The sequence below is a fragment of the Erythrolamprus reginae genome, chromosome 1, assembly GCF_031021105.1.
Source record: "Erythrolamprus reginae isolate rEryReg1 chromosome 1, rEryReg1.hap1, whole genome shotgun sequence".
Classification (NCBI taxonomy): Eukaryota; Metazoa; Chordata; class Lepidosauria; order Squamata; family Dipsadidae; genus Erythrolamprus; species Erythrolamprus reginae.
The window spans coordinates 405,069,208-405,093,352 of NC_091950.1; the positions used below are offsets into that span (position 1 = coordinate 405,069,208).

Genomic DNA, 24,145 nt, shown 5'->3' on the forward strand with positions numbered 1-24,145 from the left:
CGCGAAGTTCGAACCCACGAAAATCGAGGGAACATTGTACTTCAGCACTGGTAACAAGTGGGCAAGCCACCACTCACAACACCACACTGAAGATGTCACTTAATAAATTAAGAAAATTCCAGGCAGTGTTCTCCCCATCTCCCCTGGTGTTTCATTCAACAGCAATTGCCATTGTTTAGGCCTGTAAATACAAGCCAGAAACGGATGAAATTTGCTGGCTCTCAAGACAATCAACTGAACTATCATTTTTTCTCTCTTAAGAAAATAAGTTTCAGATAGCAAATTCAGATCATTAGAACAAATTAACATTTCAGCCAATTTATAAACTACCATAGTACAGTATTGCACATGTCAGATCCTCAAGTGCTACACTTAAACATTGACTAGCAAGAAGCATTTTTCTTTAAAATAAAACAACACACTAATTTTGGGCCAGTCAGTCGAATAGGCTCAGATACAAGTGTTTTTATTAAAAGTGCTTTACAATTATTTCTTTTGTGCAATCCACCAAGTCCATTTCAAATTCAAGCACGCTCGCCCCCAGGAGAATCTCTTTATACTGGGAAATCTCATAGCTCAATTGATACTGAGAGAGGCCTGCTTAATTTTGGCATGTTAATTGATCTGTCGTATATACAATTTACAACCCGGAAGTGGTTACATCATGTTCGTAATGCCAGTGCAGAAATATGGTAATGTGTCTATGAAAAAATAACTCTTAAAAAAATACCAGAATCACTAAGGTAAACTGAAAAAGTAGCAATTTGTTCACCTTTCCACCTACATTTGCCCAGATGAAGTGTGATGAGTTACCAGGTGAACTATTGCATTTCCCATCTAGTTATCCAAAACAAGCTGCCTGCCTACAGCCTCACAAAGTAGCTTATTTCTTTGAGCAGGTAGAGCAGGGGTCCCCAAAGTTGGCAACTTTTAAGATTTGTGGATTTCAATTTTGTGGAGTTAAAGTCTACAAGTCTTAAAGTTGCCAACTTTGAAAACCTCTGGGGTAAAGATTGCACTGATTATAGGTTAAATGACTTCTGAAGCAAATAGATAAAAGCAAGAACTTTAGAAAAGGGCAAATAATTACTAAGGATCCCCTGATCATCCCTGAATGTCATTGAAGGCAGAATTCCAGTTTTTCACCCAACTGATCAGAAGGGCCGAGCAGCAAACTGGGATCCAATTTGAAATGTATTACTGACGTCTTCCCCTTAAGTCTCTTTCTACTCAATCCCCCCCCCCCCGAGATTTTGCTTAACATGTAAAGCTGTTTATGTCCCTCAAATCACAGAAATATATTTCAAAAAGTAACACTCTGTTTTGCGTATGTGTATACACTGACCCACGTGGTATTAGTATTCTAGAAAGGAGAGAATGCAATTTTTAGTTAGTTAATATTTTTTTTCTCTTCCCTTACATACATATAGACACTGAAAAGTAGCGGTTACTGAAGGGAAGAGTGACACATGTTTGAATTAACCCATTCATGATCCAGTGGAAGACTTGATTATCTTCCAGGGTTTGGTTCTGTTAATAAGATTGCACCAACCCACCCTAATCCTCTACATTTAAGTACATGGTGGTTTGAACCCAAGAAACCCATTTTTTCCCTGTGTTAAACATATGACCAAAAACATCCCTTGTATATATTCCCAAGATTTTAGAAGAGACCTGCTGTGACATCTGCTGACAACAATAAAATGTCTTTATCCAAGGAAAGATGCCCACAGGAGACAAAACCGCAAGCCAATTCTAGTTTATCTTGCTCAAGATAGGCTGCTTATTACACACGGACTTGATGTGAGCTGCAACAATCATCTTAATGCATAAGGGTTTTGTCACCTTGGGCTGTCTCAAGATTTACGGAAAAAGATGACCATCTCCAAGGGTCACTGTCTTGCTGTTGATTGCTCTACTGGCACTATTCTCCCTCTCCTGGTTATCCCTGTCTCACCATCCCAGCCTCTAGGCATCTTGTCCCATAGTAGCATCATCATTGCATGTGGAGTTAGCCCCATAGCATTAGACCTTCCTTCAACATCACTGTAAACATAGGACTATTTGCAATGTTTTTGATACGTTACTGAAAGACAGCTTGGATTATTCATTATTTCTTAAGAAAACCTGATTGGATTTGATAGCAAAGCTGGCCTCGTCGCTCCCCGGTTTAGACAACAGGAGAGCAAACAAGGGTTCTGAAAATCTAGGAGCTTTAGTCAGCCTCCTTTTCAACAGGAGAAGTGGTAAAGCTTTCATTATAAGGCCACACAAAATTTTCAGCAATGCATTAAACAAAAACTTAAACTTGCGGTCAATCTCTTTTTGGGGTAAAAGCAGTCACCATGCCTGGCACAGCTGCCCTTTGTAAAAATAATAATAATAATAATAATAATTAAAGGACACCAGAATGTTCTCTCGAGGAAGGTAACAAAAGGGGCAGATCAGCTCATACTTACCCAGAAATGTAAGTGCTAACAATATTTTTTCTCTTTAAAAAAGTGTGATAAGACTTTGCTAAGTCACAGTTTTATCACCAAGGAAGGCCTTTTTTGTTGCATGATCAGCAAGTACAAAAAACTTGGTTTGCCATGCTCTGAACGGGAAGAAGAGCAGCTCAACCAAATCGTATTGGTTTTCCCACAAAATCTCTGTAAGCATTCCCAGTTTGTTCCCAATTTAGTTTCTATCATTATTCATTAACATTAATATACCCCCCACAAAAAATTCATATATACTGGAATATAGCATTTGCATGGTCCCTTAAGTTGGTCAGAGTCCACTGTAACAGGAAGACATACTATGAGCTTCTCCATGAGACGAGTCTTGGGATAGGCCTGTTACAAGGTGGGAGGGGAGGCGTTCCCCTCCGCACAGCCAACTAGGAAACACCCCCAACAGTCAAGACGTCAAAGCAGGTGTTGCAAACGCGGACAGGCTTGTTCAATTCAAATTTGATGATAGGGATCTCCTTGGTTGAACACTTATGACAGAGCAGACGCCCACAGTGCCGGCTGCAAGTAACAAGGAAGGAAAGAGATGTGTTTACTTCATGCCCATGATCTGTTTTACTATAAAAAAATATCAAGGGACCTCTTTAGGAAGAGAAGGTTCAGGAAAGAAAAATATTAGAGGTTTCCACAATACTAAAAGTGGCTGGAATTTTTATGGCCAATCGTTAGGGCTAGGTGTCCATTTAAATTTAATAAATACAGTGGTACATCTACCTAAGAACACCTCTACTTAAGAACTTTTCTAGATAAGAACTGGGTGGGTTTTTTGCCTCTTCTTAAGAACCATTTTCTCCTTAAGAACCCGAGCCTGGAAAAATTTCCCAGGAAATTTGAGAGCAGCACGAAGGCCCAGACAGTTTCCTGCCATTCCCCCTTTAATCCCGGCCATCTCGGGCTTTTCTGGGCTGCCAGAGGAGCCTTTTGATGGCGTTTAAGGAGCTTTTGGCAGTCCAGAGCGAATAAAGCATTTTCCTTTCTCTGGGTGCTTGGAGAGGGAATAAACCTCTGCCAGCACCCAGAGAAAAGAAACGCTCCCTTCGCTCTGGGCAGCCCAGAGCGAATGGAGTGTTTTCCTTTCTCTTGGCACTTGGAGAGGGAATAAATCAGTTCGCTGTGGTGACTCCCTCGCGCTGCCTCCCATACACCCGGCGCAAGGTTGCTTCCCAGAGCATCTGGGCGGGGAAAGACAAAAGGGGGCGCTTCGCCTCGGCTGGATCAACTCAGTTTCAGCCAAACCGATGATTCGCCAGTGAAGGAAAGGCGCCGGCTACAAAGTGAGCGAGTGAGAGAAGAGGGGAGCCCTTCAGCATGGGAAGGAAGAGGAAGCAGGTAGCAGCAGCCGCCTTTCGGTCAAAGGAGCGGGAGGTTCCCCCCTCGCCCGCCTGGGTTTCTCTCTCTGGCACAGTGTATGGGAGGCAGCCTCGTGCTGGGTGTATGGGAGGCGCATGCTCCTCCTCGCCGCCTCAGAGTCCCTATTTTTTTTTTTTTGCCTTAAAGTTTTGGATTTTTTTGATTCCTCTCACCTCACCTTCTTCCTTCAGCAGCGACTGCCCTCCTCCTCATCTTCCTGCTCCCACCCAAATTCTGAGCTTTTCTTTCTTTCCTAATGGGTCTGCACACATTGATTCCTATGGGGAAAAATTGCTTCTACTTACAACCTTTTATACTTAAGAACCTGGTCACAGAACGAATTAAGTTCTTACGTAGAGGTACCACTGTAATAACTAATCAGGATGTCCAGGGGAAAAGCATTTTGAAATTTTCTGGTATTTCCTTGACATTTCCCTGCGATCTAGTTAAGGTGTGATCGTAGATGGTGTCATACCAAAATGGCTAAGCCGTGGAGAAATATTGGTAGCTGAGGAAGCAAGTTGTTGCCACAATTACGCTCATTTTTTGCTTGACTCTGCCAGGCAACGCAATCAATTTTTTAAACATGATTTCCTCAACTTTTAAACATTTAATACAGTTTGTTTCCCCCCTGATTTATTCAGGTTTTTTTCACGAATTCCACGATAGAAACATAGAAACATAGAAGACTGACGGCAGAAGAAGACCTCATGGTCCATCTAGTCTGCCCTTATACTATTTCCTGTATTTTATCTTACAATGGATATATGTTTATCCCAGGCATGTTTAAATTCAGTTACTGTGGATTTACCAACCACGTCTGCTGGAAGTTTGTTCCAAGGATCTACTACTCTTTCAGTAAAATAATATTTTCTCATGTTGCCTTTGATCTTCCCCCCAACTAACTTCAGATTGTGTCCCCTTGTTCTTGTGTTCACTTTCCTATTGAAAACACTTCCCTCCTGAACCTTATTTAACCCTTTAACATATTTAAATGTTTCAATCATGTCCCCCCTTTTCCTTCTGTCCTCCAGACTATACAGATTGAGTTCATTAAGTCTTTCCTGATACATTTTATACTTAAGACCTTCCACCATTCTTGGAGCCCGATAACTCCCTGATATTTCCCAACCGCCAATTTCCCCGATAATTTCCTGATTTTCCTGTTTTCCAGATTTGCTGGACACCCTGCATATGGTTTCTATTCAAAGCAGGATGGTTGACTCTGTAAAAACAGAGGCTGGAAGAAAACGAAGGATTAAAAAAACAAAAAAACAAAGTGTGGGTCAAAGTGAAGAAAATCTATATAGTTGCTACATAGTCAACATTGATTTCATGGAAGACTATCGGTCTGTCTAGCTATCTGCCTGTTTGCCTGCCTGCCTTCCTACCGAATTTCTATAGCGCTCATCATACAGACGGAATTTCATCTGGGTCTTTCTGTTTCTTTTCAACTGAAAGCAGTGTTTGCTTTCAGAAGCCAAGGTGAATTTGAAAAGAAACTGGAATCATTACTTGCAGCTGTCCTTTCTGGGATATTATATTTGATGCTGATCTCCATTTTGCCTGGATGACATTGTTATTTTTGTTTTGTATTTATTTTCCATTTTTAACCTGAATTTCCAAACTGAGATTTGTAAACCATCAGCATGGGGCTTCTGTAGAAAAGCCCCCCTTTCTTTCTTAAGAGCTAGCATCTCTGAAAGATGGGCAAGAGGAAAGGCCTCATTCTTGATCATAGGATTTGGACTAAATGAACAAGCAAAGTGAAAGGGCCAAATTTCAATAAATAGCACAATGAACTCTATTGGCAGCTTGCACTGTCCATCTCAAAAAAACAAGGTGGGACAGAAAGATGAAGAATGGCAGGTTACAAGTCCCTCACTGTATTTCTTTTCAAATAAATTTAAAAACCACTTTCATTTATGCAACAATCCATCATTTGATATTCTTAAAATATCAGCACTCGGGATAGATTACCAGTGATGCTTTCTCAAAGTGACACCAAACTTGGCACTGCATTCGTAACAATTGGAGCCGTCGCACCAGGGAGGTTCCTTGGACAACATGTCTGCAAAAGAAAGGGCAACAGTGGGCACCCACAATCACTGTCCATGCCGTCTAACCCATCCTGTTTAGGTAAGCTGAGCGGGGGCAAAGAAGATTTAAGTGAAGCTCTTGAGGGCTGTCTTAGTTGGCGAGATCCATACCAACTTCTTTAGCGTCTTGTCTCACCATACAGAGCAGACCTTGTAGAAGTGCCTACCTAAAGATCTTTCTCACTTTACTCTCTCTTTTTAAAAAAAATATACTTTATTAGTTTATAAAAAAAAGAAAACAGGGAAAAGGGGGATGGGAATACAAAAAAGAGAAGGGGAGAGGGAGGGGGTAAACAGTATTTTTATACAACGGCTTATATATATTATTGTATACACATTCCGAATATTTGTCTATATGTAAATATTTTGTATTCAATATTCTTATTTCGATAATCTTATAGCTGTAATATTTAATAGTCCAAGAATAACGTGGAAAGAGAAGGTGATTGGAGGTGGGATAGAAAAGGAAAGAGGGAAGAAAGAAAAGAAGAGAGAAGAGAGAGAAAAAGAGAGGAGGAGTAGTACCTGCAAACTAGCAGGCATTTGGATTGTGACGGCTTAGTTTGATTATGTTTGTTATTTTTGTTAGTGAGAAGTAATTGTAGGTTGTGATATTAGTAAGTAACTAGTAATTATCAAGTGGATTGAACTCAGACAGGGATTGTATTGATTTTGGTCCGAATTTCTATTGTGCATATCTTTATTTTGATTCATATTAAGAGATTTTAATTATTTTTTTCTTTATTGTCTTTAGAGTTAGATAACCATCTGAACCATTTCTCCCAGGCCTTGTAGAACCCTGAATCATTTTTGTTTTGAATTTCCATTGTTATTTTTGATAGTCCGGCACATTCCATAATTTTGCTAATGATGGTTAAATTTGTCGGAATGTCTCACTTTACTCTCTTAAAGGTCTGTCATAAAGGAGAGTTGTCATCACCATCCCATTAACAGATGACCAATAGGTAAAGAGAACTATGGAAAAAGTGATTATCTGCATGATAGAAGCCAACCTCTATCATACAGGCATAGAAGTCTAATTAATAAATAATAATAAATAAACTATAGTCTCCCAGACAGTTCTAAGCCCACTTTTTTCAGCTATACTGATTCTGAGAAGATACTGTAGGAGAGCCATGTTAGGCTACACAAAAACCAGGAAGAAGTCGGGTGGTACTTTTCCTGGTTAACAAGTTTTTATTGAAAGGGGTATATTTTTGTGAGCTGTGCCTTTTTATAACATCTGTCAGTCTGCCATGCTTCAATCTGCTTAACAATCTTCTTTACCTGTATTTTCTTTCAAGAAATATAAAATTCGAAACACATGATATGGAGGAAAGACTCGAGATCTATACCTCCCCCCCTTTACCTCACTTAGAATAATGAAAACAATTCAGAGAAATTTGATGGGCAAGCAGTGGCTATTTCTACCTTTTCCAGAGAGATGATTTTGGGTTAAAACAGCCTACAGTCTGCTTCTCTTTGTGGCAGAGAAATCTGGGGAAAAGTCCTGATCATGCGAAGTTGGTCATTTATAGCTGTTTACTCAGGACAGAGGACATGCAATTTTCCAAGATCCCTTACCTAGAAGCCGGAAGAGCAGCTGTTTAGTTGCTACTTGGTAGTTGAAGATATTGATCCCTTGGTTGTTGTTGATGCCCAAGCGCGCACCAGCTCTCACTATAGCCCGACACAGGTTGGCATTTCCCTTCGTGTAGGCCAAAAGGAGCACTTGGAAAGAAAAGGAAAAGGAAATATTTGGATCCTATCCCACCCAATTCAATTAAATCACCATCATCAGTACTTCACTAACTCTAGGAAGTTTCCCCAAAAAGTAATACGAAAACATAGAAACATAGAAGTCTGATGGCAGAAAAAGACCTCATGGTCCATCTAGTCTGCCCTTATACTATTTTCTGTATTTTATCTTAGGATGGATATATGTTTATCCCAGGCATGTTTAAATTCAGTTACTGTGGATTTATCTACCACGTCTGCTGGAAGTTTGTTCCAAGGATCTACTACTCTTTCAGTAAAATAATATTTTCTCATGTTGCTTTTGATCTTTCCCCCAACTAACTTCAGATTGTGTCTCCTTGTTCTTGTGTTCACTTTCCTATTAAAAACACTTTCCTCCTGGACCTTATTTAACCCTTTAACATATTTAAATGTTTCAATCATGTCCTTCTGTCCTCCAGACTATACAGATTGAGTTCATTAAGTCTTTCCTGATACGTTTTATGCTTAAGACCTTCCACCATTCTTGTAGCCCGTCTTTCGACCCGTTCAATTTTGTCAATATCTTTTTGTAGGTGAGGTCTCCAGAACTGAACACAGTATTCCAAATGTGGTCTCACCAGCATTCTATATAGCGGGATCATAATCTCCCTCTTCCTGCTTGTTATACTTCTAGCTATGCAGCCAAGCATCCTACTTGCTTTCCCTATCCTACAACAAATATATTTTTTTTCTTAATTGGAGAAAGAAAAGAAAGAAAGAAAGAAAGAAAGAAAGAAAGAAAGAAAGAAAGAAAGAAACCCACTAATCCAGCCCCACATGAAAGACAACTCTTAGTGTGTATTACTGGAAGTGATTGGGGCATTTACAATAGTTGATATCAGTGCCTATTTTTTCTATTCTGCCAAAAGATCTTTGACATGAGCCACTGGAGAGCTTAGCATACCTGCAAGTTGCACACTGTACTATATTATTATTATTATTATTTTATTATTTATTAGATTTGTATGCCGCCCCTCTCCGAAGACTTGGGGCGGCTCACAACAGTAATAAAAAACAGTATAACAATGGGACAAATCTAATAATAAAATACATAAAAACCCCAACAATTAAAAACCATACAGCACATACACACCAAACGTGAAATATAATAAGCCTGGGGGAGATGTCTTAGTTCCCCCATGCCTGGTGATATAGGTGGGTCTTAAGTAACTTGCGAAAGACAAGGAGGGTGGGGGCCGTTCTAATCTCCGGGGGTAGTTGATTCCAGAGGGCCGGGGCCGCCACAGAGAAGGCTCTTCCCCTGTGGCCCACCAAACGACATTGGTCGATGGGACTCGGAGAAGGCCAACTCTGTGGGACCTTATTGGCCGCTGGGATTCGTGCGGTAGAAGGCGGTTCCGGAGGTATTCTGGTCAAATGCCATGTAGGACTTTAAAGGTCGTTACCAATACTTTGAATTGTGACATATAGACTATACTATACTTCTGTCCCAAATAAAACTATCACAAACACTAAACACAAGAGGGAATCTGTTAAGTTCAGAGACATCGTTTCACCTCAAGAAATCTAATAAATTCCTTTGATTATGTTAAGCAAAGAAGATGGCTACTGTTTCTCCCCAACTGAAGGATACAGATACCATAAGCTACCATGTCTGTCTTTTGTCCTCCCTGTCTAAAGAATGCATCTTCCATAGCCACAGGAATCCTGTGAGATGCTAAGCTACACTTACCAAGTTTTATTTATGTAGAGTAGGGTAGAATTGAATAAAACAGAACAGAACAGCAGAGTTACAAAGGACCTTGGAGGTCTTCTAGTCCAACCCACATCTTAGGCAGGAAACCCTATGCCACTTCATGTTTATAGTGGCCTATGGTACATACAATTAGAGAGACGGAAGGGGACCTGAAGTCTGACACCTGTTTAGTCAAGAATCTGAATAAAAGGGTAGCTAATATTAAGGCTCGTCAATCTTTACAAGAAAAGATAGAAGCAGAACCAAATTGGAGCACTGAGCTAAACACTGCAGGTGTGTATATAGCAGAGATAAAATGTTTAAGGGGAAAACGTTTAGTAGCTCCCTGATCTTGCATGAGAAAGTGAGAAGCAAAAAATATTTTTAATAGAGTGAGAATTTTTATCATCTCATTGACATCTCATCCCTTTTGCCAAGTTGGCAGTTGCTCTGTTGGGCTGGGAAGAAGCTAAAACATGTTCTCCATCCTAGAGAATTCTGAGAGCTACAATCTGAACGTGTGGGGGGGAGAAGGGCAAATTTTGCTTTCAACAAATCTTATGAAAGGGCCAGAACAAACTCAATGCCTGTTGTGTCCTAAAGCGCCAACTTGCCCTCTTTTGTGAATGGGGATCCTTCGGCAACAATTAAATAGAAGAGGCTGAATCAAGGAAATGATTGGGCAACAGCAAAAAACAATGTTTTTAAAACGTGGCCTTTTAAGATGTATGAACTTTCTGAATTCCCCTAGCCAGCATGCTCACTGAGGAATTCTGGGAGTTGAAGTCCACACATTTCCAAGTTGTCGAGTTTCAAAAAACAACTGGAATAAAAGTTCTTACCCGTGTTTCCATCAGTATCTGTCTTGTCAAGTGGATATTCTGGCATACATTCCCGGAAAAAATCAAAGATAGTTGCTGCGTTCTCTTTCCCGTATTGCCCCAGGATGTGCATTGGGGACTGGCCTCTAGTAATGAGATGTAGATTGTGTTACATTCAGAGCAAATTCCGATGGCAATACAAGCAGCTTTCTCCTTTCCAAGTCAGAGTTCACTTTTTTAATACACATATATATATACACACATACGTCTTTAAAGGTAGTTGTTTAGATGTTATACACAAATCGCTTTTCAATGATGATTGCACACTAAGTGCCCATACTCAAAAAATTCTAAAGACCCAAGAAAAGAAGTAGACTTTTCATATCCCTGAATCAATTCTTTCTACCTTTCCTCCAGAGAAGCCTTACTAAGAAAGCTACTTTACCCAGTGGAATTGCATAACCCCGCTCTCTGAAACAGTCTGAAAATCCAAGGTCAGATAAATTGACAGATTTTGAGTGTAAACACATACAAACAGACTTATTAAGAGCATGAGTTCGGAAACCCTCCTCAATTTGAAACAACCCTACTGGATAAGGAAAAAAATACCATTTATTTATTTATTTATTTATTAGATTTGTATGCCGCCCCTCTCCGAAGACTCGGGATGGCTAACAACTATAAAAAGACAATGTAAACAAATCTAATATTAAAAATAATCTAAAAAACCCCAATTTAAAGAACCACTCATACATACAAGCATACCATGTATAAATTCTATAAGCCTAGGGGGAAGTGAAATTTCAATTCCCCCATGCCTGACAACAGAGGTGGGTTTTAAGGAGCTTGCGAAAGGCAAGGAGGGTGGGGGCAACTCTGATATCTGGGGGGAGCTGGTTCCAGAGGGTCGGGGCCGCCACAGAGAAGGCTCTTCTCCTGGGTCCCGCCAAACGACATTGCTTAGTCGACGGGACCCGGAGAAGGCCAACTCTGTGGGACCTAACTGGTCGCTGGGATTCGTGCGGCAGAAGGCGATCTTACCATCCATGAAGAGACATTTGTTTAGCGTTGCTTTCGAAGCAAGGAGAAAATCAACCCACTCTAGGATAGTTTTCAGGACTGGAAAAAAATCCCCAGCTAATACAAAGATTAAAAAAGGTGTTCTTCTTACCTGGCATTAATGGCTTCTGCATCTATATTACATTCTGTCAGAAGGACCCGAATGTTTGACAGGCGTCCATGCATGACTGCCAAATGGAGAGCTAAATTTTGACAAGAAAAAGAAGGCAGGATTCAAACAGAACCTAAAAAAAGATCTGTGCAAGTTTACATTCCATATTATTATTGCTATTTATTTAATATACAAACTTATATGGCCATCTTTCTTATATCTGTTGTGAGTGGTCCACCACCAGCTCTGTCACAGATTCTGAGGAGGATGAACTGGGTCCATCTTGGTACCCTAGGCCAATGTTCTTGACAGATGAGTCAGAGTGAGAGTGAGGGAGAATTGAAATCTAGGAAACCACCAGAGACTGTAGAAACCCCAATTATGGTAATGTCTGACTCAGAGGAGGAGGGAGACATTGGGGACCAGGAGCCCCTATTAGATGCCAGGGTTAGAAGGTCACGAAGCAGACAGGAATATCTTTATGGGAAAAGTTCTAGGTGGTGACTCTATGGAAGAATGTCTAGACAGTGATTATCTCTAGGAAACAGTTGACCACACCTAGACAGTATATAAGTGAGGATTTGTGGGTAAAGAGGCATGGAGTTTCAGTGTTTGTAATAATGGAGGTTCCAAGATGCTAGATCCGGGGTTCCAGAAATGCTTTGCTGGCAAACTGCTGTTATCCCTTTAAGTTCATCATGCAAAGATGCAGCTGTCTGAGGAACATCTGAAGATTTGCGAGTGTGTTAGACATTAGAGCAGCTGAAGAATGTCTAAATTGGATTTGGCTCCCATCCACAGCCACTATTAGCCAATCTGACTGGGAACGCTGCAAACATGGACAAAAATACTGACCTTGTTTTATCTATCTATCTATCTATCTATCTATCTATCTATCTATCTATCTATCTATAATCTACCTATCTACCTATCTACCTACCTACCTACCTACCTACCTACCTACCTACCTACCTACCTACCTACCTACCTATCTATCTATCTATCTATCTATCTATCTATCTATCTATCTATCAGATTTGTATGCCGCCCCTCTCCGTAGACTCGGGGTGGCTAACAATAATAACAAGACAATGTAAACAAATCTAATATTTAAGTTAATTTAAAAAGCCCAAATCATTTGTGCAAATCATTCTTACATATAGTTTTGTTTTTGGTTTGAATTTTACGCGAGTGGGTGCTTCTTTGTTCTGAACCAAGTAGGCCCAAACAGAACAATATCAAACCCTAGGAAACTTTTTTCCCTTGGGAAGCTGCTTTTTCCCCAACTTACAAGGACTACAGACGCACAGTGGCAATTCTGGGGTGCTTCTCCTCTGCTTGGCATCAAAATCTTTATTGTTGTTTGAGGGGGGAATATATAAAACAATGCTGGTAAAATTAGTTTTAGTTATTAGATTAAAGAGGAGCTCTATGGATTCAAAAAAATTGCTCAGGAGCTGCAAAGCTATACACTACAAATAATTCCCTTCATTGCTGCAAGAAGCAATGCCAGACGTAAAATGTTTAAATGACAGGTTTTATTGCAGTTGCCATACTGGCTTGGATCCCACAAGGTATACAGGTAGTCCTTGTTTTACAACCGTTCACTTAGCAACGGTTCAAAGTTATAATGACTTGTAACTGGTCCTCGCACTTACAACCATTGCAGCATCCTCATGGTCATGTGGTCAATATTTGGGCATTTGGTAACCAGCATTTTTTTTTACAAAGGTTGCAGCACGTGATACCATCAGAGACCTTCCCAGCAGGCTTCCAACAAGCGAAGTCAATGGGGAAAGCAGGATTCATTTAGCAAATGCCTGATTCACTTAACAATTGTGCCAAAAAAAAAAAGAGTTCTAAAATCAACCACAACTCATTTAACCGCCTTGCTTAGCAATAGAAATCGTGGTCTCAATTGTAGTCATAACTCAAGGACTATCTATAGTCAAAATGTGTTTGCAGAGTACCACTTTCGGGAAGCCTAATTGGAAAAAAGGCAAACAATTCAAACAATTGTGTTTTTAGTACTTTGGACTATTAAGAATCATTTGTATTAAGACTCAACCACTCCAACTGAGAAAGGTGGCAAACAATACTCCCTCTTCCTCCGGAGATTCGTACCACCCCACCCTCCTGGCCTTCTGGAAGGTTTTGAAAACCTACCTTTGCCAGCAGGCCTGGGGCCACTGAACTTTAACATCTAGCCCCAGCCTTTAGTAAGACTGTGGTGTGAGTGAATAGGGCTGTATGATTTAAAATTTGGGGTTTTTAGATAGAAACATAGAAGATTGGTGGCAGAAAAAGACCTCATGGTCCAGCTAGTCTGTCCTTATACTATTTCCTGTATTTTATCTTAGGGTAGATATGGATGGATATCCCAGGCATGTTTAAATTCAGTTACTGTAGCTTTACTATGTCTGCTGGAAGTTTGTTCCAAGCATCTACTACTCTTTCAGTGAAATAATATTTTCTCACGTTGCTTCTGATCTTTCCCCCAACTAACTTCAGATTGTGTCCCCTTGTTCTTGTGTTCACTTTCCCATTAAAAAACACTTCCCTCCTGAACCTTATTTAACCCTTTGACATATTTAAATGTTTCAATCATGTCCCCACTTTCCCTTCTGTCCTCCAGACTATACAGATTGAGTTCATCAAGTCTTTCCTGATAAATTAGATAAGATTGTTTTAAATATTGGGCTTCTGAACTGGTTTTTGTATTTTTATATGTTTATATGTATTTTTATATGTTGTGAGCCTCCCTGAGTCCTCGGAGAATGGTGGCATATAAGTCCAATCAATCAACCAATCAATATTCCACAACAGCTCTGTAAGGTGGACTGGGCTGAGAGTGAGTGACCCTTTTATATCTAAGGTGGGATTACAACTCAAGTTTAATGGTTTCTAGCCTGATGCCTTAACCACCAAACCAAACTAGTTCCAAGACTGCTAAAAGTGGCAGAAATATAACCATGAGCCCAAAAGGAGAACTGGGCCACAAGAGAAGAAAAATGGCTTCTCAATCCAAGGAAATGCTCTGCTTAAGAAAAGCAGAGAGAAGTGAGCTCGCATAATGCGGATTGAAGCTTGGAGTTCACAAGACGTACCGTTGTTTTTGTTTTCATCCACAGCAGCGAAGTCAATGCCATTCTCCAGAAGGACTGAGCATATTGTGGGCAAGTCTTGTTGGGCTGCAAGATGGAGGGCGGTCTGGCGATGCTTGTTCAACTCATTGACTCTGGCACCTGCCAGCAGCTATAAGGAAAGGAACACATGAGAAAAGGGGGGGGGGGGACTGTTCCAGGAGCAATAAAATGTAGGTAGCAGATCGTCTAGAAGAAAATCCATCTACTCCATTATTAATAATTCAATTTGATGTTTACTATTAATAGGATACCAAGGCTGGCTATAGTGCATTAAAGAAATAAAAAGCTCACATGGCTACAGGAAAGATCAATTGGTAGGTACTGCAACCTGCTGAGATGGTTTTAAAAATTAAAGGCTGCACAGTTAACTTTGAAGGAATACACTATTTCCATTTCACAGTGGCTACAGCTTAAGTAGATTTTTCTGCATGGCAGGGGGAGAGAAGGCTGGAGGGGGTCCTTTTCTAGCATTTATTATTTACAAGCTAGATGAGGACTTCGTGAAAATGTTGATTGAACATGGGTGTCAAACTCACGGCACGTGGGCCAGATGTGTCAAGTCCTGGCCCTGCCCCCAACAGATTTAGCAAAGGAGGGGAAAGTCTCAAAACATCACATGACACCGCCATGATTATGCGAGTTTGACACACACCCTATGATGATGATGATGATGATGATGATGATGATGATAATAATAATAATTATTATTATTATTATTTATTGGATTTGTATGCCGCCCCTCTCCGCAGACTCGGGGCAGCTAACAACAATAATAAACACAACATGTACAATCCAATAATAAAAAACAACTAAAAACCCCTATTATAAAACCAAATATACACACAAACATACCATGCATAACTTGTAATGGCCTAGGGGGAAGAGCTATCTCAACTCCCCCATGCCTGGCGGTACAAATGAGTCTTGAGTAGTTTACGAAAGACAGGGAGGGTGGGGGCAGTTCTAATCTCCGTGGGGAGTTGGTTCCAGAGGGCCAGGGCCACCACAGAGAAGGCTCTTCCCCTGGGGCCCGCCAAACAACATTGTTTAGTCGACGGGACCTGGAGAAGGCCAACTCTGTGGGACCTTATCGGTTGCTGGGATTCATGCGGTAGCAGGTGGTTCCGGAGGTAATCTGGTCCAATGCCATGTAGTGCTTTAAAGGTCATGACCAACACTTTGAATTGTGACTGGAAACTGATCGGCAGTCAATAGAGCTTCCTTATCAACAACACAGAAATGGTTTCTCTTTTCTTGCCTCTAGGCGGTGGTATGGTTCAATGCTTTCTTGGTGCTTTCTAAACCAAACACTAACCAGATTTTGAAGTCAACTAATGTTGGTTAGTTGCTCAGTAATAGATTTCTGAAGTGCATCTGGCAAATCTTATGGAGTACATAAGATCACTGTGGAATCTTGTCTTCCTTGAAGTGAAGTAGCCTGATCATTTCTGAGCTTCAAATGATCCTTTAAGACAGTGGTTCTCAACCTTGCTAATGCCATGAGCGAAATCGCAGCATTGCAAAAACACGGAAGTCCGAAGGTGGTGTTTCAAGGACTTCCGTGTTTTTGCGATGCTGTGATTTCGCTGAGGCTCCCCTCGCTGGGAAACCCCACTTCCGGACTTCCGTTGCCAGCGAAGCGCCCGTTTTTGCAATGCAGGGATTCCCCTGCAGCATTGCAAAAACACGGAAGTCCGGAGGTCGGGTTTCCCATGGAGGGGAGCCTCAGGGGAATCCCAACAGCGCAAAAACGGGCGCTTCGTTGGCAATGGAAGTCCGGAGGCGGGGCATCCCAGTGGCGGCAGCTGGGTTCGTAAGGTGAAAATAGTTCGGAAGAAGAGGCAAAAAAATCTTAAACCCCGGGTTCGTATCTCAAAAAGTTCGTATGACAAGGTATCACTGTGTTTACTATTTTACTATATTTTTGGAATATAAGACGCACCTTTCTCCTCCCTAAAAGAGGCTGATAATTTGGGTGCGGCTTATACTCTGAATGTAACCCCCCCCCCAGTCCTAACTAGCTGCTAACGATCTTCCCAGCTCTTACCTTGCAGGCTCTTTCACTGTTACTGTCTGCGAATAATGTTTTTCAAGCCCTAAGTCTTTGCAGGGTTTTTTTTCCCATTGCTCTACTTGCTTCGAATGTTTTTTTCCAGGTGTTAATGATGTTCTCAGCTCTACTGGCTTGCAAGCTCTCTCATTGTTACTCTTTCCAAATAAGGGTTTTTTTAAACCCTAACCAGGGGATAAAATAATGTGCTGAAGCTGACCAGACTAAGGATGCTAGCCAGATGATTACCTGGTAAGCAGATTCTTTTCCCTATTTTCCTCCCCAAAAACTAAGATGCACCTTATACTCTGAAAAATATGGTATCTTCTTCCTTCAAAAATGTCTCTATGACCAAAAAAAAAAAGAAAAGAAAGAGGCTCTTCCCCCCCACCAAAATTTGAAAATGAGGTTTGCACAACATACCAGATTGCGCACAATAATTTCGGAGCCAGCTTGAACAGCAAGGTGCAGAGGTGTCAGCTTGGAAGTGTCCTGGACTCTGGAATTCACATCTGCTTGGACACTGATCAGGAAGAGGACACTTTCAATGTCTGAATTCTGAACAGCCAGATGGAGGAAATTCCGACCTTTATTGTCCACCTAAGCAAACAAAATACCATTTTAAGTCAACTGAAATACTTTAATCCTTCTTCAGACACGATTATCCAAGCTGTGAAGGCTAGAGCTTTATTAATTTTATTTATTTATTTATTTATTTATTTATTTGATTTGATTTGATTTGTATGCTGCCCCTCTCCGTAGACTCGGGGCAGCTAACAACAATAATGAAACAACATACAGTGGAACCTCGACATACGAGCAGCTCTACTTACGAGCTACTCGAGATAAGAGCTGGGAGGGGAGCGACATTTTTGTTCGCCTCCCGAGCTCACATTCGGGATATGAGCGCCAAGGAGCTGTCTCCTGAAGCCGAACGCTAACTTCCGCGTTCGGCTTCAGGAGACAGCTCCTTGGCGCTCGTATCCCGCGTGTTTTAAAAGGTTGCAGCCGGCCTGGGGGGCTCGGGGGGGTGCTGGCAAGCCCCCCAGGCCGGCTGCCACGTTTTAAAACACGCGCGCCGCTTCGCAGCTGTCTCCTGAAGCCGAACGCTAACTTCCGCGTTCGGCGGCAGCGGTTTTTGTTGTTGTTGCACGGATTAATTGACTTTACATTGTTTCATATGGGAAACAATGTTTCGTCATACGAGCGTTCCGACTTACGAGCCTCCTTCCGGAACCAATTAGTCTCGTAAGTCGGGGTTCTACTGTATAACAAATCTAATATTTAAAATAATTTTAAAAACCCTTATTTAAAAAACCAAACATACACACAAGCATATCATGCATAAATTGTATAGGCCTAGGGGGAAGGGAATATCTCAGTTCCCCCATGCCTATGTTCATTCCCTATGTTTTCAATGCAAAACTCAACTTAACCTGCAAGCAGTTTTCATAGTCCATAAATATTCAAACTGGTGAAAAAATCTGGTACTACAAAGCAAAATGACTGCTTTCTTAGATGCAAAAGAATTAAAAAGGGATGGAGAGAAAAGAACCAGAAAGAACTGGGATCCAAAAACAGGAATTTACTGTCTGCTATGATTCTTTTGCTTTTGGCTCCTGGTGGTTTTTTAAATACAGTGATCCCCCGAGTTTCGCGATCCCGATCATTGCGAATCGCTATATCGCGATTTTTCCACCCGATGACGTCACTCACTTCCTTTCTCATCTTTCTTTCTCTCTCTCTTTCTCTATCTTGCTTCTTCCTCTCTCACACTCTCTTCCTCCCTCTCTCATCTCTTTCTTTCCTTCTCTCTCTTTCTCTATCTCTCCCCCTCTTGCTCTCGAGCGGCAAGCGAGCAGCCGGGCGAGCGGGTGACGGGCAAGCGGCAAGCGATCTTGGGGTTTCCCCTTTGCCTGGGCGGCGGGAAGACCCAGGGAAGGTTCCTTCGGCCGCCCACCAGCTGATCTGCTCGGCAGCGCAGCAGCAGCGAGGAGCCGAAGATGGGGTTTCCCCGTTGCCTGGGCAACGGGGAAACCCCATCTTCGGCTCCTCGCCTCAGCCGCGCTGCAAGCGAGCAGCCGGGTGGGCGGGCGAACGGGCAAGCGGCAAGCGATTGGGGTTTCCCCTTTGCCTGGGCGGCGGGAAGACCCAGGGAAGGTTCCTTCGGCCGCCCAACAGCTGATCTGCTCCGCAGCGCAGCGGCAGCGAGGAGCCGAAGATGGGGCCACCATCTGCGCATGTGCGGCCATGGAAAAAGGGGTGCGCATGCGCAGATGGTGTTTTTACTTCTGCACCACATCCCGAAATATCGATTATTGCGAGGGGTCTTGGAACGGAACCCTTGCGATAATCGGGGGATCACTGTATACCATTTTACTCACAACATCTCAGAAACCAATTAGGTTTTTTTTAACATAGCCCTTTTGCTGAGCAACAATTAATTAAGCACTTCTAGAGAAAAAAGCTGAGATTTCTGAAATATCTGATGTGTATCCTGTATTTCAGCCTGCTTTAGGCACCCCCACAGATAAACTAAATCTCTTAGCAAACCTAGAAAATTGCTACTTGAGTAAAGGATGGGATTTTTGTTTCTTGCAACAGCTAATTTCACAATCAAAGTGACAATTGGGGTTTTTATGGTAAAAGAAAACAAAATTGTTTTACTCAGTGTCTATTGAGATTCCCAATCATCCAAGTTATGGTTTTATTTATTTAATCTAATTTAATTTAAAGGCTTCCAGATTCTGGGCAGAAAGTGCTTTTTCAAAAATCAACTGGACTTTGTTTTTTTTCCTTGAAGACATTTCGCTTCTCACCCGAAAAGCTTTGGTCAGAAGCTTAGGTCAGGGCTGAAGAATCTTCTAAGTTGAAAAGCAAAACAACTTCAAGGAAAAAGTCCAATTGACTTTTGAAAAAAGCAGTTTTGGGATAGTTTCACTCAGTTTTTTTTATTTCCTAAATGAGTCACTTACGTACATACTAAATACTATCAAACTGTGGAATTAACACTGGCATATTGATGCATCTCTGCAATGGGTAGACTGCATAAAAGTGCTTAAACAGGGAATATTTGGGTCTCCTCTACCTGCTCAGCAGCTCCGGGCTCCCGCTTGAGAATTGCTTCTGCTGCCTTGTTGTTCTTATACGTCATAGCACAGGCAAAAGGGGTCAACCCTTGTCGGTCCCTTAAGTTGAGTTGGATGGCAGAGTGTGAGATCATCATTTGGATAATGGTGTTGTGCTGATTGATGATAGCAACGTGGATTGGAGTTTTTCCTTCTGCATCCTGCAAATATAGTTTAGTCAGTGGTGCAAAATAAATAACCAGTGCCCACAGGGTCTGCCTTATGGACAGATTGGCTAGATTTGTTATGAATACTGACAATGTATAGAGTAATAATAGTACAGAGCAGGAGTCTCTAACCTTGGCAACTTTCAGCCTGGCGGACTTCAACTCCCAGAATTCCCCAGCCAGCAAAGCAAAGCTGGCTGGGGAATTCTGGGAATTGAAGTCCACCAGGCTTAAAGTTGCTAAGGTTGGAGACCCCTGGTACAGAGGCTCTGAATATGAAAGGACAGATGGGCAACTTGAGGAACTAAATCCATTTGGACTCCAGTCCCCAAAGCCCACAGACCAACTTAATCCTTCACAAGGTTGCTCCCATTTTGAGGTGGGAAGCACCTCTAAAAGAGACTTAACATCATTTTCAAAGTGCTAAACAAACAAACAAACAAACAAACAGCATTCTCTTCTAAAATCCAAAGAAAAGAACTAGAAAAACTTAGCTTCCCACTACCATGCTCATTGTTTCCATCCAATCCAGAATCAAACCCAACTTTGTATTTCTTATGTAACTTGAAACAAACAAACATGCATCAATGAAGTAACAGAAACTGTAGTCTGTAAATATGGTTATTTATTCTACAATTATACATCGGTGTGTGTGTGTGTGTGTCACATATCCAAAAATGTACCCAGGAGAGTGAGACAAATGATTCAAACTAACCTGTAGCATCACCTACTTTAAAGAATAGAAAGGATTTAGCTACTTTCCAACCAAAGGACAGATCTGATAAGCAAACAAGGATGGATTTATAGAAATTATATATTTAAAATATAAATTGACAGAAATTATAAACCTGAGCACAATGTAGAACCAGAATGTTTCTGTAGCAATTGTCCATAAGGAAAGATTCAGAGATGAGGGTGGGTTGTGTTACATACGGAGCAAAACACCCTCATTTTGATGGAGGGGTCTGAATGAATGTTGTTGGGTTGTGGGAGCAGGCATCACTATGCACTGTGTTTTATGTAGTGTGTACCTGTTACTATTAAAAAATTAATTAAAAATATTTTTTTTAAAGGAAAGATTCAAAGAGTAGATGCACAGAAATTAGCACACCACCAGTGAAGAAAGGGCTGCTAGCAGAAGCTGAACTATTATAACTTTTCTTACATACCTGTGCATTAACATTGGCACCAAACTCCAGAAGGCATTGTACTGTTTCTTCCAGTCCCCAGCAAGCTGCCAAGTGCAATGGTGTCTGTCTATCATGGGCCTCCTCATCACCCTCTCCATTGGCACCTGGCTGCCTTGGGCTATTCACATCACAGCCACTGGGAAGAAAGCAGCATTAAACGATCAGCCTGAAGCATTCAAAATTCCAGAATGTAAGAAAAATTGAACTTATTCCATATGGAGGAAAATTAAAATGATACCCACCAGTCCTCAAATGGGAAGAGAATTAAATCTGCATAAAATGTCATGCCCTTATTAGTGATCTCTATCCTATTTTTGTATCACGCCAACAAATTAGAAAGTACAGGGATCTTTTAAGGATAGAGAGATTGGCTTCTCATCCTTCCAACCAAGGTTCACCAGCTATGAGGAGGCCCTCCAGCAATAACTCTCCTTAACTAGGGCAGTGCCATAGCTGGGGGGAAGGACATACATTCTGACACTCAGCTAGAGCATTTTCTTCATCATGAGTGCTTTTTGAAGATGTCTTCAAAGGGAATCAGGTGATATTGCTTTGTTTGGTTTGTGTTTAACATTATTCTGGAATAGTCTTAAACTTCCTTCCAAAACACAACTGGTCAACAGATCATTATTGCATTTTTCAGAGTATAAGACACACCGGAGTATAATATGCACCTTAGTTTTGGGGGAGGAAAACAGGGGGGGGGGGAATCTGCCTACCAGGTATTCATCTGGATAGTGTCCTTAGTCTGGTCAGCTTCAGTACATTATTTTATCCCCTGGTTAAGGCTTTTAAAAACCTTCTTTGGAGAGAGTAACAATGAAAAAGCCTGCAAGCCGGTAAGATCTGGTACAATCATTACCACTTCCTTAGGGCTGGGGAAGAAAAGCTTCAAAAAGCCACATTCAGAGTATAAGACACACCCAAATTTTCAGCCTCTTTTAGGGAGGAAAGAGGTGCGTCTTATACTCCAAAAATATGGTATGTTCTTTTTGAATGTGAGTTTAATGCTATTTCAGAAAAGGACAAAATCTGTACAGTGGTACCTCATCTAACGAACTTTTCAAGATACGAACCCGGTGTTTAAGATTTTTTTGCCTCTTCTTCCGGACTATTTTCACCTTACAAACCCAAGCTGCTGCTGCTGGGATGAAGGGGTTTCTTTTTTTCCCCTTTTTTGAAGAAAGAAAAGGGAGGGGCGGCTTGGAGGGGGAAAGACTTTGCATTAACAAAAGTAGGAGAACAACGTGCTTGCAGGCACTGAAAGGGTGTCTTTTGAAGAAAGAAAAGGGAGGGGTGGCTTGGAGGGGAAAAGACTTTGCAGAGAACAGCGTGCTTGCAGAGGCGCTGAAAGAGTGTCTTTTGAAGAAAGAAAAGGGAGGGGCGGTTTGGAGGGGGAAAGACTTTGCAGAGAACAGCGTGCTTGCAGAGGCGCTGAAAGGGTGTCTTTTGAAGAAAGAAAAGGGAGGGGCGGCTTGGAGGGGGAAAGACTTTGCATTAACAAAAGTGGGAGAAAACCGTGCTTGCAGGCACTGAAAGGGTGTCTTTTGAAGAAAGAAAAGGGAGGGGTGGCTTGGAGGGGAAAAGACTTTGCAGAGAACAGCGTGCTTGCAGAGGCGCTGAAAGAGTGTCTTTTGAAGAAAGAAAAGGGAGGGGCGGCTTGGAGGGGGAAAGACTTTGCAGAGAACAGCGTGCTTGCAGAGGCACTGAAAGAGTGTCTTTTGAAGAAAGAAAAGGGAGGGGCGGCTTGGAGGGGGAAAGACTTTGCAGAGAACAGCGTGCTTGCAGAGGCGCTGAAAGGGTGTCTTTTGAAGAAAGAAAAGGGAGGGGTGGCTTGGAGGGGAAAAGACTGCAGAGAACAGCGTGCTTGCAGAGGCGCTGAAAGAGTGTCTTTTGAAGAAAGAAAAGGGAGGGGCGGCTTGGAGGGGGAAAGACTTTGCAGAGAACAGCGTGCTTGCAGAGGCACTGAAAGAGTGTCTTTTGAAGAAAGAAAAGGGAGGGGCGGCTTGGAGGGGGAAAGACTTTGCATTAACAAAAGTGGGAGAAAACCGTGCTTGCAGGCACTGAAAGGGTGTCTTTTGAAGAAAGAAAAGGGAGGGGTGGCTTGGAGGGGAAAAGACTTTGCAGAGAACAGCGTGCTTGCAGAGGCGCTGAAAGAGTGTCTTTTGAAGAAAGAAAAGGGAGGGGCGGCTTGGAGGGGGAAAGACTTTGCAGAGAACAGCGTGCTTGCAGAGGCACTGAAAGAGTGTCTTTTGAAGAAAGAAAAGGGAGGGGCGGCTTGGAGGGGGAAAGACTTTGCATTAACAAAAGTAGGAGAAAACCGTGCTTGCAGGCACTGAAAGAGTGTCTTTTGAAGAAAGAAAAGGGAGGGGCGGCTTGGAGGGGGAAAGACTTTGCAGAGAACAGCGTGCTTGCAGAGGCACTGAAAGAGTGTCTTTTGAAGAAAGAAAAGGGAGGGGCGGCTTGGAGGGGGAAAGACTTTGCATTAACAAAAGTGGGAGAAAACCGTGCTTGCAGGCACTGAAAGGGTGTCTTTTGAAGAAAGAAAAGGGAGGGGTGGCTTGGAGGGGAAAAGACTGCAGAGAACAGCGTACTTGCAGAGGCGCTGAAAGAGTGTCTTTTGAAGAAAGAAAAGGGAGGGGCGGCTTGGAGGGGGAAAGACTTTGCAGAGAACAGCGTGCTTGCAGAGGCACTGAAAGAGTGTCTTTTGAAGAAAGAAAAGGGAGGGGCGGCTTGGAGGGGGAAAGACTTTGCATTAACAAAAGTAGGAGAAAACCGTGCTTGCAGGCACTGAAAGAGTGTCTTTTGAAGAAAGAAAAGGGAGGGGCGGCTTGGAGGGGGAAAGACTTTGCAGAGAACAGCGTGCTTGCAGAGGCACTGAAAGAGTGTCTTTTGAAGAAAGAAAAGGGAGGGGCGGCTTGGAGGGGGAAAGAGTTTGAAGAGAACAGCGTGCTTGCAGAGGCACTGAAAGGGTGTCTTTTGAAGAAAGAAAAGGGAGGGGCGCCCCCTTGCCTTTCTTCCTTCCCACTCACCCT

The 24,145-nt window shown here is 42.1% G+C and overlaps 1 protein-coding gene across 3 annotated transcripts in view; it reads right to left on the minus strand.

Moving 5' to 3' along the window:
• Window positions 1-450: 450 nt before the first annotated feature.
• Window positions 451-24,145, minus strand: part of ANKFY1 (ankyrin repeat and FYVE domain containing 1) — a 79,916-nt gene continuing 56,221 nt past the window's right edge. For all 3 annotated transcript variants that reach the window (XM_070735210.1, XM_070735208.1, XM_070735209.1), the window contains exons 17-25: window positions 21,090-21,246; window positions 19,714-19,914; window positions 17,049-17,225; window positions 14,537-14,684; window positions 11,430-11,520; window positions 10,280-10,404; window positions 7,547-7,693; window positions 5,844-5,934; window positions 451-3,014 (exon numbers count right to left, since the gene is read on the minus strand). In XM_070735210.1, coding sequence (XP_070591311.1) covers window positions 2,882-3,014; window positions 5,844-5,934; window positions 7,547-7,693; window positions 10,280-10,404; window positions 11,430-11,520; window positions 14,537-14,684; window positions 17,049-17,225; window positions 19,714-19,914; window positions 21,090-21,246 — 1,270 coding nt within the window. In that variant the 3' untranslated portion in view covers window positions 451-2,881. The remainder of the gene's footprint in view (window positions 3,015-5,843; window positions 5,935-7,546; window positions 7,694-10,279; window positions 10,405-11,429; window positions 11,521-14,536; window positions 14,685-17,048; window positions 17,226-19,713; window positions 19,915-21,089; window positions 21,247-24,145) is intronic.